Consider the following 13286-nt stretch of genomic DNA (forward strand, 5'->3'; position numbering starts at 1 on the left):
CACAAAATTTGTTATGTTATTACATTTTGGTAATCATGTTGCTTTATTATATCTCGGACACATGAGCCACAATACACAACAAAGCATATTATAAAAAGAAATGACCAGCAAAAAGAGATGTGAACAATGAATAAGACAAAATCACAGCAAACAGCTGGAAATATATTTCCTATAAACATTCTTAACGTGTTTTTCATGTAAAGTCAAACGAAAGGAAAGGGTGGTGAGTTATTAGTATTTACCGTGAAACTCTGTACAGTACCTCAAATATGTATACTTTTGTAGAACCTTATACATTTTTAAGATGTTGCAACACCCTCACACGCTCTCTGGCACTCGCCAAGAGAAACAAAGTTGTTCGCATTGCCCTGGCAGCTTCCAAACCAAAACTCTTTACATTTGCTGATGCTTGCGTTGTAATAGAACCGTCTCTTCCAGGTATCACAGGGGCCCTCATCACGTGGCAGGGAGCATGCGCCCTGTGGAGATGGAGGGACTGGATCACTTGAGTGCTGCGTTGGAATAAAAGGTTAATGCAGTATGAATCGTATTTAAAGAAATCCAATCCAAAATTGCATCAAACATATAAGCAAAATGAAAACGGCGAGTTAGGAAAAAATGCTATACAATTTTGCGCACGTCTGTCGACGACACCGTATTCCGATTAGTGCTCATTTTCGGGCACATTCGTAGATAAAGTTTCACCCAAAATGGCTGCTTCAAAACAACTTGTTTGACTTCCTGTTTGATTATGTGCACGGGGGTGAACTAGTGTCAAGGGCAAATTTGGTTTGGGCTGTCTAGGTGATAAAGTACATTTTGGATGGTCGTGTCTGGGAATACATACATTTTTACCAGAATACATTCACTTGCAAAAATTGTTGAGTTTTTTTCTTAGGTATATTGAGGCCTCCATTACTGCAATTTACTCAATGGATCTTTTGTCTTTTTATCTCACAAATCGAAGTAAAAATGAAGCATTCTTCTTACCACCGTGGTTTGGTATTCAGGACATCCTGCTCTCCCAAATCCACTAGCAGCAGCAACCCCATCCAGACAACATCCATACCTAAGAATGGAACGTGTGTTAGCATCTCAAATTAACATAAAAACAACATAAAAAGTTGTACCTGGTGGTAACACAGTCATGTTGGATGCAGCCTTCATGTCCCGGCCCGCTGGCGGAGGTACGACCATTGGGACAGCAGCCATAATAAGATCGAGCACAGTCAGGAACGTTTACTCTAGCGTTGGGATTATTGTCGGTGTTTGGTCCAGAAGCTAGAGCCAGTGAATGCAGATTCAGATCAAACATATATTAAAACATACATGTCAGAGATGTATGATATATTTTGTAATATGAGTAATAACAAATAAAAAATACTACTCACTTGATGGATCTTCAGGAACATGGGGTACAAATCCTGTAATGGTGCTTTCATGCATCCCTGGATTCTGTAGACTTGGGACCACTAGAGCGAAAAATATTGATAGAATAAATATGAAAAAAAATAATCTAGTATTCCACCATTGAGTTGTTCTGACTTTGAGCTTCGTGGCAGGGCTGCGTGTTGCATTCTTCCACAGTTACAGGCCTCCTTGAGATACCGCACCGGACCACTGGGTAGGGCTTCAGGTCACTATCGAAACAGCCCAGCTGCCTTTCCCTCACGCCGCCGCCACAGCTGCGAGTGCACTGCAGACACAAGAAAAACATAGTCGCACATATCAGTAGAAATTAGGGGTGTCAGGCGATTCAAATTTTGAATCGTAATTAATTACATGACTTCAATTTGGACTTCAATGGACTTGTGTCTCCACCATGGGAGACAGGGCCTCCCAGGCAGTTGCCCCGCGGCTCTGGAATGCGTCCCTGAGGGCCCCACAAAGTGTAGAGGCTTTTTAAAAAAAGATCTAAAGACATACTTATTTCAGAAGGCCTTTTAAATTTTATGTTTTCTATTTCGTTGACGGTGACATGGTGATTACAAACCTGCACTTTCTAACTTGTATTTATTTTTATTTTTAACCTGACAGTATAGCACTTTGAGATTTCGTTGGAAATGTAAAGTGCATTACAAATAACATTTTATTATCATTATTATTCAAGAGTTAACTCACGATTAATCGCAAATTTGATATCTGTTCTAAATGTACTATGAAATGTTACGTTTTCATACTCTTGTTAACATAAAAGTGGAAAAAAATATTAAACTTATGGATGCATCTTTTAGTCATTGATACAGTAATTTTATAACAATTCATAAAGTTGAGTTAGAATTAAAAATGTACTGTAAATTTTTTTTGTGTGATATTGATTTGTGTTTAGGTCATTTTTCTGCCACTAGGTGGCATAATTGCATTTGTAAGACGGTGCAGCTCAGTGCATTTTTCTTTTCATATTAAGAGCGATTTAATTTTTTAATTGATTTACTTATGAAATTCAGCAAATTTTTTAAATTGTAAAATACAACTAAAATATATGCATTATTATTACATTTATTTCTGCTAAATTTTGACGCGGACGTGTCTGCTGCGTTGCGACTGGAATTCCCGCAGTATAGGCTTTCCAAGTAAGGTGCGGTCATTAATCGCGCGTTAAAAAAATGAGTGTCGTTAAAGGAACTTTTGGTTAACGCACTAATTTTGAAATACAGCAACGTCTCTGATGTAAAGTCCAACACTACCAATAATTTTATGAAACCTACACACCAAAAGTTTGAACTGCATGAGACCACAGCAAATCCAATTTTGAATCGATGGCAAATAGGAAAAAACATTATATGGATGGAAGAATAAAATGGAACTTATTGCCCTGTAGGAAAGCAGTACATTTGTCCCTGTCCTGGTTGTTCAGTACAATATGGCAAAGTCGTGAATAGGTCAACACAAATAATATAAGGGGCATCATGGTGTCCCATTCAGGGTACCTACAACAGTGGGGGCTATTGTCAGTGCCTGTTTCTGTCTCTCTTCCCATCTCAAATATTATACTTACCAATCCGTAGGCTGCCACATGCCAGGTGGCGTAAATGTGACAGGCCGGTCTCCTGCAGACTTGGACCGAGAGAGGTCTTGTGAGGGCTGTGCAGGCGTGGTCAGCCAGACGTTCACCTCCCACACCCTCACAGATCACCTCTCTTGTCTGCTGGCCTTCCCCGCAAGTCACTGAGCACTGATTACCAAACAAAACAAGACGACATTAGTGCCTCAAAACCCAGCTGCTCTCTTTGTTGTAAATGGTGAGAGATAGCAACCTCAGAGAAGATGGAGGCGCTGTACTTGGCGTCACATGGGCGCATGTTGCACGCCTGCTGGCATTGGGGCCTCTGCAGGTGCTGCTCAATGCAGAGGGTTTCGTCCACCATGCGGGGGTTCGCTGGGTCCTGAAGCCAACACTCCACGGTGCGATACTGCATTCCACCGTCGCAGGTGACTGAGCACTCACCGTACGCATTGGCTTTGTATTCGTATGTTTGGGGCTCGCTCGGGTTGGCGTCAGTGGGAGCGGAGTAGTCGGGTTGTGTGGCATCTTCGAAACCCCAAATCCCCCCTTGGCTCACTGACTGGAAGATAAATCATATAGCATATACTTAAAAAAATAAATAAATCACATTTGGTGTGTTGAACCCCTTGTCAACTTTTATAGTAAAAACAAAAATTCCTAGTTCTGTACATAAAATTTCCCAAAAAGATGATGACAGATAATTATAAACAAAGACCTATATGTCACACTCCCAATATAGCAAATTTCCTTCAAATGAATGTCAATTTCCTATGATATTTTTTCCCCATTTATTCATAAAATCATATTTTTTATAGAACACACAACAAAAAGAATTTAAAAAAATAAATAAAATAAAACTAATAATCCTGTGGCCAGAAAAAAGCCCCAATCAAAATATATGGATATGGATATGTATGAGTGTTATTTTCACTGGCACTTCTTGGTTCATTGAAGGCTTTTGTTAGCTACAGTAAATGTGCAAACACAGCCCTTAAACCTAAAATAATTTCCATTATTGGCTCCATGTTCTCACCTTGCATTCACCATCCACACAGATGTCACTTCGGCCGACGTGACATGGTGTCCCGTCCACCACTTTAGGTCGGTGCCGGTAGACAACGTTCTGTTCTCGAGTGACGCAGGTCAGCTCACATGGGATGGCTGCAGAACAGAATATTCATCATTCTTGTATCCACTAAGTATTTGAATGATTTGTACATCTCGTACCTCCATAGTATGGCACCCAAGTGTGACGTTTGCCCTGAATGTAGATTCTGTCAAATTGGGAACACTGCTCCTCTCGGAAGTCTCTGGATCCCACTGGGCATTCCTACAACAGGACAAGCTGTTTAAGCGTTTCAATTGAATGCTACACTCACCATCCATTTCATAGGGTACACCTGCATAATGGAGAAGATGCCACGGACTTTCGTAAGTCACACACTCACGGCGTTTCCGGCCACTGCTGCGACACACAGGCTCAACAACACTCGCACCCGCACCCGCCCATCGAACCCCCAACCGCGCGCTCCCGCCGATTCAGCTTGCTGAAATGCTTCGGAGAACTGAGACGGACACACTACACGCTCGCACCTATCGACGGGAACGCGCAACTGAGGGGCACAAGGGCGGAAGCGCAAGGACCGAGACGCGCCCCATGCGTCGCAAATAGCAACCCCAAAAAGCGCCGGTGTGTGACACCCGGAAGTCCAGCCTCCTCCGTGGCATATACCCCATTAAATCAGAGCCAGAAAGAATTAATTAACACTGCAAAAAGGACTGTAGAAAATTTAAGAAACAAAAAAGTAAAATAAGAAAATCATTACTTCAAATAAGCAAAATTATCTGCCAACAGAAAGAGAAATTTTTAGAAAATAATACTAGCCCCATATCAACCACTGCGGTCTGGAAAATAGTATTTTCAGACTAAAAACAAGTAATGCCGACTTTTTTCAAGCTGTACTAAATAAAACTATTTTCTTTTTACGCTTGGATAACTTAACCTGAGTGTCAAGCAGGGAGGTAACAGGTCCCATTTTCTTTGTCATGACCTAACCAGGAATTTAACCCACAACCTTCAAGTCTCTACCACTAGACCACTGAGCTGGTACTGAAAGAAGGAAAAATGAGCTTAGTAAATATAACGAAATGAACCATATTGCACTCGTCTGTTTTTATACTTGTAATTTTTTTCCATTTATCATATTATTAGATTATGAAACCCCAGTTCAGGGTCTTTGATGTTGGTGAGTTGTCATCTTAAAATGTGGGAAATGCTTGTTTTAATCCTCACAGTACCTAAAACTGGCTGTTAACACCCAATGCCAAGACTGCTCGATCAAATAAGATAATTAAGTAATAAGTATCTTTAAAATAAGCACAATGATCTTGCCTGACAATTTCATTTTAAGTAAAAATAACTTGTCAAATCAAAATAAGCAAATTTAGGTTAAATTTAATAAATTATATCTTACTTAAGATTTTAGTTTTTGCAGTGAAGGTTCTCCATGTATATGTATATATATATATATATATATATATATATATATATATATATATATATATATATATATATATATATATATATATATATATATATATATATATATATAAAGATATTATTTAACCAATATTGATGTCATTAATTCGCATTGAGAGCTCTTTCTCATCTCAGGTGTACCTTATTTATTGGCTGGAGAATACAATACTGGGTGAGCATTATACAAGCAAATAAATCCATGTTCCCAAATGAATATTTACATTCATGTTACAGATCTGAAAGGACTTGGATGAGCCCTCACAGTTATGACCTCCATCCGTCCTAAAAAAGAAAATGAAAAAAATACACACACACACATATTAATGTGAATTATGCACAACTCATTGATCTTATTTAGATTGCTGCCTAACCTCCATCTCACCTTAACGTGACACATTTCCTGGTCCTCATTGCAACTCCAGTGCCACAAGAACGGCTGCAGGGGCCAAAGGGGCCAAACTCCCCCCAGTGGTCAAGTAGTGACTGTGATTGCTTTAAGTGCAGACAGACAAAAATCTCTCTCAGTCTAAGCGCTCACATGTTGTACAAACACATATGAGACCACAAGCTACTCCCTTTAATACAAAACATATACTGTAGCTGGCACGTTCACAGTGTATTTATTTTCGGAACATACTGTTCTGAAATTTTTGCATGTCAAACATTACCAGATGTGAGACTCACTGTAAAGGCGGGTACAGCCAGCAGCTGGAGGAGAGCCAAGACTCCCAGCTTGTCCATTTTTTTTTTATCGCTAACAGACACTGCAAAACATTTGAGGCTCGACATTAAATATCACTTCTTTTTTTTTCTTCTTTTTTTTTTACAGCGTATGCATTCGAGGGTAACAACCACACACCATTTTTTTTTAAATCTTCTATTTATCATGCTTACCGGTACATTTTTCCCCCCTTGGGTAGTTTGGAAGTGGACACAATTATTACCAAATTTTAAGTCTACGTAAATGTCATTGTCCCAATACTTTTGTCAAAAGTGAATATTTCAATATCATTTTTATCTTACCTTCTGAAAGGGAAAGCTCAAATGCTGGAAATCCAGTAGACCTGCAGTCCAGATGTGTTGCGGGTCTTAAAAGTGAAGCGACACTCACACACTCCGCTTTTCTATACTCTCCCCCCCCCCCCCCCTCTCAGTCAGCACTTCACTGCAGCCAATGAGGTGTCAGAGTTCAACCATACCTCTTCGAACCACGTTCATTACAGATTTAAGACAACATTTACGTGTAAAAGGGGTGTTTATGGTCTGGGGACTCATGTCTGACGTGTTTATTGCAAAGCCAGAGGAGGAGGAGGTAGTTATTTGAATGATTTCATACAAGAATATTCAAGCAATAATTATGATGAAATAGTCTTTGAATAGCATATTAAATGACTAACGATTGTTTTTTTTATCATCGATTAATGTCAATCTTTTTGTTGACAAATGAAATCACATTAAAAAAAAACACGTTTTAATTTTCACGCCTTCATTCAAAAACATTTGTTTGGTCTGTGACATGTCAGAAAATATGCAAAAATGTTGATCGTGTTTAGCGTTAAAAAAAAAAGTTTTATTTTGATTCCACATAAAGATATTCAGTCAGCTTTCATGGATGACTACAGAAATCAGATGATATTTATTGTTGAGAAGTTACATTTGTGCAATAAAAAGCTATCCAAATTATTTATTGATTATCAAAAATAATTGTAATAATAAATAATTTCAGGAAAATATAAATTCATATAATGAATTTTATATAAGTAGGCTATTCAATTTCATTTCAATTTCCCCAAACCAGAAGGATTCGAACCATAATCTGTCATCTACCACATACCATCACCTGTTAATCATTAGACAATTGTATTTGAAATTAAGTTATTTCTTTTTGAGAACAGCTCTTAACTATGATCCCAACGGACGACACTTATTGGTGATAATGTTTATGTGCGTAAATCTTTATTTGTAATCAAGTTAACTGATTCTTGTTTTTAGTTATATCATTTGATTTCTAAATAAATAAAGTTCCAAAGTTTAATACATCACACGATGGCACAGCACTTTAAGACTTTTTTTTTCCCTCAACCAAAAAATATTTGTGCTGATTAGGGGGAACTTGGTTGAAAAAAAATTTCACATGGGGTCATCACAAAAAAAAAAGTTTGAGGACCACTTTAGTAGAGGATCACAATGTACCCCCTTGACTATCCCAAACATCAACACACATAGCAATGAAAATCACACTGGAGAGGACCTTTTGTACTTTCTTGAAAATGTATTGAATTATAAACCAATAAACGACCTTGGAACACACACTCACGCTTTATCATGTGCATGTGTTTGTTGGGAGTCGCTACATCAACATACATTCAAAATGGCGGGCAAATTCCCCACATAAAAGCCAGAATGTTCCATGCCATGCCTTCATGCAATAAAAATCATTTCGATCATATCATCCTTCCTTCCTTTAGTCTTTCCTATGGTCTCTTGAGGTCTCCCTTATCTGTTGGAATTGAGATGTTTTCTGGGGTTGGTGAAATATTCTGGTTTTGTAATTCTGTGGGTGGTAGGTGGTGTATGGTTGGTGCTGGATTTCACTTTGCGTCATCTTTCTTTCCTTTGATCCTTCATCTGGTCTCCTGACAACTTCACAACTTTGGCGGGACTCTGAAGTATCCGGTTAAGGTGAAGGGTCTGGGATTTATAACAGAGTTCAGGTGAATTGAAGAGCACAAACTCGCATTTGTTTACACTCCCTTAGCAATGTCACCATGTTTGGCCGCACGTATTGCACATGCCAGAAACCCAAAAATATGTTTTAAAGGTCAACTCGAAAACACTGTTAAATGTTTATTTGGATATAATGTTTTAAAAATGCTTCCCTGAAACAAAAGAAAGCGATTTTTTGGGCCGATACAGTTCCCAACACACAAACATGACAGCTGAAAAGAGTAATTTTTTGACAGTGTTGGTCTTCTTGTGTCTGACACTGCTGCCTAGCATGTAAATAATATGCTCAAGATACAATTTTCGATATCGCTTTTGTCAATAGACCATATAAAAGCAACTCTGTAATAATCTGATTTCAAACATCCATCATCCATTTTATATGCCGCTAAGCGGGGTTGTTTTAAATCCTTTATAACACTTGACAGTCCACAGGAACTACAATGCACCTGTCATTGTCATGGCACTCCCAAATAACCTGCTTTAGGGACCTAAAACCAAGTTCAAAACTAACTATCATCTGTATATATATAAAAAAACATATTCAAATTGGAACATTCACGCACACACACACATGTACAAATGTGCACGTCACTGTTAGTGCGTCCACACACGCTCACAGGCCTGAGCTCTCGATCCCAACTCTGCTTTTTTGTTTTGTATAAGAATGGGGGCATAGTAGGCACATAAGTCAGTCAGGTCAACCAAAAATGATAATTAGCTCTCTAGCGCTATCTGGTGTATTATGGCTTTTACGACTCAAAGTAAAAACATAAAATAATCTAAGTTTAGTTGATGCCCCAGTGAAGGAATAAATTGGGTAATTGCGGGAAATGCATTATAACACATCAGGTGTACTGTGCATCAAAAAACATTAAAAATTATTATTTATAATGGGACTCAATGGGACAAAATTTGGACATTTTTACTCATGTGTACTATAAAAATGTGTTTCCCATATATAATAATGACAATAATAATTTTGAAATTTTGGACGGTGCCTTTATGAACTTCAACATGTTTTGGACAATTGGGTGCAATTTCAGCTCACTCTGTGATTTTTTTCATATGCTTTATGTTTAATATTAATATTAATAAAAAAGCACATAAAGCCAAGAATTGGACACTTTCCTCACGAGGGTTTTTAAGCTCACACATTCACATCTAAAACTAGAGCCCTTATTTTTCCCCCCACAAAGCCTGAAGTCACTTTGTGTCCATCAAAACTGCTTGCTCAGCTTCTCTGTGTCCTTCTCCCGGGCTTCAAAGGCGCTCTTGGTGATGCACAAGTCCTCCATGGCTTCCATGATCTCCTGCATATCCGTGGCCAGCTCCTTGTAGCTCTCCTTCAGCTCATCCTGCTGTTGTTTCAGCTCCGTGGCGGCTTCCAGGAGCTCTTTGGCCTGGTCGCTGCACTGGCTCCTCAGACGCTCCACGTCCGACAGCATCGTCTCCATGCTCCTCATCAGCTCGTTCAAACTCTCCGCCGTTACTTCGAATGTCTCCGGGCTGTCGTCTACTTGGGAGTTGTCGGCCTCCGCGATGGCCACCTTCGCTACCGATGTCCAGTCCGCCGATGTCCCTGCCATTGCTTCTGGTTCTGATTTCGAGTCTTCTTCCATGACTCCTGATGCTTGAGTTGAGTATCTGGAAGACAAGTAAATCATTCAACTTTTGGATTATGTGCTGCTCGGCTGGTGCCGACTTTAAGCTCCTTGCAGAGGGTGAAAAAGGCACTCGTAACTAATCTGCTGTTCTTGGGCATCAGTGTGTGTGTGTGTGTGTGTGTGTGTGTGTGTGTTTGCCTTTGTGTATTATGAGGACATGTCACCTGAATACACGCAACACTGCGAGGACATTTTGAATTATGAGGACACAGCCCATGTCCTCATAATTCATTCAATGCAGAAGTGCTTCTAGGGCTGTAGAAGGCTTAAATCCAAAGTTTTAGCCAATGTCCTTGTAAACCATAATTACATGAATTTGTGTATTTTTGTGTATTTGATGACGCCCCCTGTAGGAAGGTCCTCGTAATGCACCACTTCATGAATTATTCACACCAGTGTATATTTCACAGCATTTGATTGGCTGACCGTCACCTGTCCCCACAATTACGCACATGTCCCCATAATTCCGTTTTTTCTCAAAATGCTGTGTATTGTGAATGTTTGTCTGTAGACGCAGAGCCTTTTTTTTTTTTGCAGCCACCAATTCCTAAGTAGATAAATTAAATAATGAAATACACTATGACATTTAATTATATATTTCAGCATTTAATTCTTGCAGTGGTTGTTTATTTGAAAATATACAATAGTTAACAGCTGTTTATCACATCACTTTGAACAGCTGGAGGCAGAGACAGAGAAACTGTCAGTGCCGTATATTGATTCATCATTTAACATCCCACCCTGCCTTTACAATGTAACATCTTTCTGTACACCAGTGGCCAAATGTTTTGAGAATGACATTGATTTTCTAAAAATCTCCAGTGCTGACTTATTATTATTGTTTTTTTATGATGGCAATTTGCATGTACTCCAGAATGTTATAGTGATTAGATGAATTGCAAAGTCCCTATTTGCCATGAAAATTAAAGTAATTTCCTTTAGTGACCTTACAAACTTTAAGTGAAGAAGGCTTCAGGGCACCCAAGAAAATCCAGCAAATGCCAGGACTATCTCCCAAAGTTGATTCAGCTGCGGGATAAGGACATCACCACCAGTGTAGAGCTTGCTCAGGAATGGCAGTAAGCAGGTATGAGTGCATCTACACCCATGGTGAGGGAGTAAGACTTTTGGAGGATGGCCTGGTGTGACCAGTGAAAAGGGGATTCCATAAATACAGACCAAAATAAGAAAAAAAGAGTTGAAGTTATTTTCTCTGATTAACCCCCTTTCCAAATGTTTGGGGCATCCGGAAAAATGCTTGTCTGGAGAAGAAAAGGTGAGCGCTACCATCAGTCCTGCTTCATGCCAAAAGGAAAGCATCATGTGACCATTCATTTGCAGGGTTGCTTCTCAGCCAAGGAATTGGGCTCGCTCACAATTTTGCCAAAAAACACATGCATCCATTACTAAAGTATAGTACTAAAACATCCTCGGACAGCAACTGTATGACAGCAGCAAGGTTATTTTATTTACTAAAGCAAAAAAACATTTTCGTTAATGAAAAAAAAAAACTTTTTAAAAAACTGAAACTGAAATCACATTTTATGATTACAAAATGATCTATAATTCTAGCAATAATATCCTTTGTTTTCGTCTGTGGTAATTCATTTAATATATGAGCCTTTGGGGTTCATTTTAAATGTGATCTATTTTTTTTTATTGACACTGTAAATCATAGAACAATAGCCACTCTTATCAACAAAGTTCATAATCCAACGACTGAACCAATTTGTTGATTTGAACGGGATTTATTATATTGCCCTGAGTACGGAAGTGACGTCATCTAGCAGCCCCGATAGAGAACCGCCCCCGGCTCTATTTACTTCACGAGATGTGATGGCGTGTAGCTGTGCTAATGAGGTAGGTTTGAAGCTCGAATTTTTCCTGTTGTTGTTGGTCGCTTGTGTACATTGCTCCCTCTTTCGCGAAAATGATTTATAATGCAAGTCCAGTGTAAGTGCAGCTAAGCTTACGTTAGCATACCTAACCATCTGTTGATTATGATGGATGCAGCTAATTATTTAGAATTGCTACGCTTCTGTTAGCGACGGTTAGCATAGCAGAGCTAACCGTCTGTTGAGTAAGATGAATGCTAATTGCAATTTTTAAGAGGAAATCAATAACAGGCTGGTTTTTGATGTGAAAATATACAATGGCTTAGTATTACCAGTACAGTATAAATGAAGTATTGGTAAATTGCTGCATTTGTGTTTACTTAAATTTGTTCTTTCAATAGAAATATTTCAGTAAAGTCTGTTAGTGTTCATTACATTTAATTTATGCAAATATTTAGCAGAGCTGTGCTATCCACTGTATTTTATTTTCGTTGGCACATTTACTGCACACTGCACAGGCTATTATGGTACACTGAAAGTCAACTTCAAGACATTTGCACCAAGTTACCTATCAAACTGATTGAAACTCATTTTTTTCTATAGCTTTAGATCATTATCTTCAGTGAGACATGTCAGTCATGAGGCCACAGAGGGCAAAAGTTAAACCCAAAGAAGAGGTAGCATACTTTTCATCCTTAGGTAAAGACAAGAATGGCTTCACCATAAAATATATTAATTAATTCAAAGGTGAGTATTGGTAAAATATTCTTTAGTATGGGTCTAGTTTTCATTATTGTTATAATGAAATATTTCTGTTGTATCCTTTTTTCTTTGTAAGGTCGAGGAGTGTTCAGTTCCTGCTCCTTTCAGAAGAGAGACTTTCCTACTGAATATCGAGGAGAAGTTCTAAGCAAATAGGAACGTGAAAACAGGCTGAGAGTGTATCATGATGCCCGGAAGGTTTTCATGTTTGAATTTCGCTACAATGGAAAAACACTATGGTATGTTTATATGGTGTGTTGTCACACTTAATTTTGTTTTTTTGGGGGGATATCGTGCAAGGTTTGACAAAACATAAAAGATTAATTAAAACAGTACATTCTTTTCTCAATATAATTTTTTTATTTTTTTATTTCATTTTTTACAATATTGTGACTTGTTTTTTTATTTTACTTTTACAGTTATCGTGAGTATCGCTAACCTCACAATATCATGTTAATTATCATATCGTGATTTCTTATGACATTTGGATATTGTGTCATACATGTGACATACTAGAATTACTGGTCGCACATTCATGATTACATGAAATTATATTATAGCAGTCTAGTCTTAGTAAGAATTTAATTGTATTGGTATTTTTCTATTCATCTGCCCCAGGTTTCCACTGAAGCACAACCTGATGAAGACACAGCTATCAGACTGCGCCAAAGTTGACCAGGTGACTAGATTTCTTTTTGAATGTTGTTGAAATCAGTTTTCCGAAGCAAGACATTAGTGGAGGGTGGAGATAC

At 38.4% G+C, this 13286-nt stretch overlaps 2 protein-coding genes and 1 long non-coding RNA gene across 4 annotated transcripts in view; 1 reads left to right on the plus strand and 2 right to left on the minus strand.

The window, feature by feature from the left end:
- Positions 1-215: 215 nt before the first annotated feature.
- paplnb (papilin b, proteoglycan-like sulfated glycoprotein) lies at positions 216-6650 on the minus strand. Its single transcript, XM_086061408.1, has 13 exons — positions 6570-6650; positions 6231-6310; positions 5929-6038; positions 5768-5828; positions 4235-4337; positions 4041-4168; positions 3258-3566; positions 2999-3175; positions 1546-1696; positions 1392-1472; positions 1131-1281; positions 991-1069; positions 216-512 (listed from the first exon to the last, which is right to left on the minus strand). Exons 2-13 carry the CDS (start codon positions 6285-6287, stop codon positions 300-302), a joined length of 1620 nt encoding a protein of 539 aa, XP_085917534.1. The 5' UTR covers positions 6288-6310; positions 6570-6650; the 3' UTR covers positions 216-299.
- A 1144-nt stretch (positions 6651-7794) lies between these two features.
- Positions 7795-13286, minus strand: part of LOC147158466 (uncharacterized) — a 16721-nt gene continuing 11229 nt past the window's right edge. For both annotated transcript variants that reach the window (XM_086061860.1, XM_086061861.1), the window contains one exon: positions 7795-9917. In XM_086061860.1, coding sequence (XP_085917986.1) covers positions 9491-9917 — 427 coding nt within the window. In that variant the 3' untranslated portion in view covers positions 7795-9490. The remainder of the gene's footprint in view (positions 9918-13286) is intronic.
- The window catches only part of LOC147158467 (uncharacterized), a 4287-nt gene continuing 1067 nt past the window's right edge, over positions 10067-13286 (plus strand). The window contains exons 1-3 of the long non-coding RNA XR_015091003.1: positions 10067-12519; positions 12611-12773; positions 13153-13213. This is a non-coding gene — a long non-coding RNA (uncharacterized LOC147158467). The remainder of the gene's footprint in view (positions 12520-12610; positions 12774-13152; positions 13214-13286) is intronic.

The sequence above is a fragment of the Leptonotus elevatus genome, chromosome 18, assembly GCF_054856555.1.
Source record: "Leptonotus elevatus isolate MCC_2025b chromosome 18, RoL_Lele_1.0, whole genome shotgun sequence".
Lineage (NCBI taxonomy): Eukaryota > Metazoa > Chordata > Actinopteri > Syngnathiformes > Syngnathidae > Leptonotus > Leptonotus elevatus.

Coding starts and splice junctions, on each gene's coding strand:
- paplnb (XM_086061408.1), bottom strand. CDS start 6,287: ATGGACAAGCTGGGAGTCTTGGCTCTCCTCCAGCTGCTGGCTGTACCC. Junction 6,039..6,230: donor TGGCTGTACCCGCCTTTACA/GTGAGTCTCACA, acceptor CTGCACTTAAAG/CAATCACAGTCACTACTTGA. Junction 4,169..4,234: donor TTGGGTGCCATACTATGGAG/GTACGAGATGTA, acceptor TCTGTTCTGCAG/CCATCCCATGTGAGCTGACC.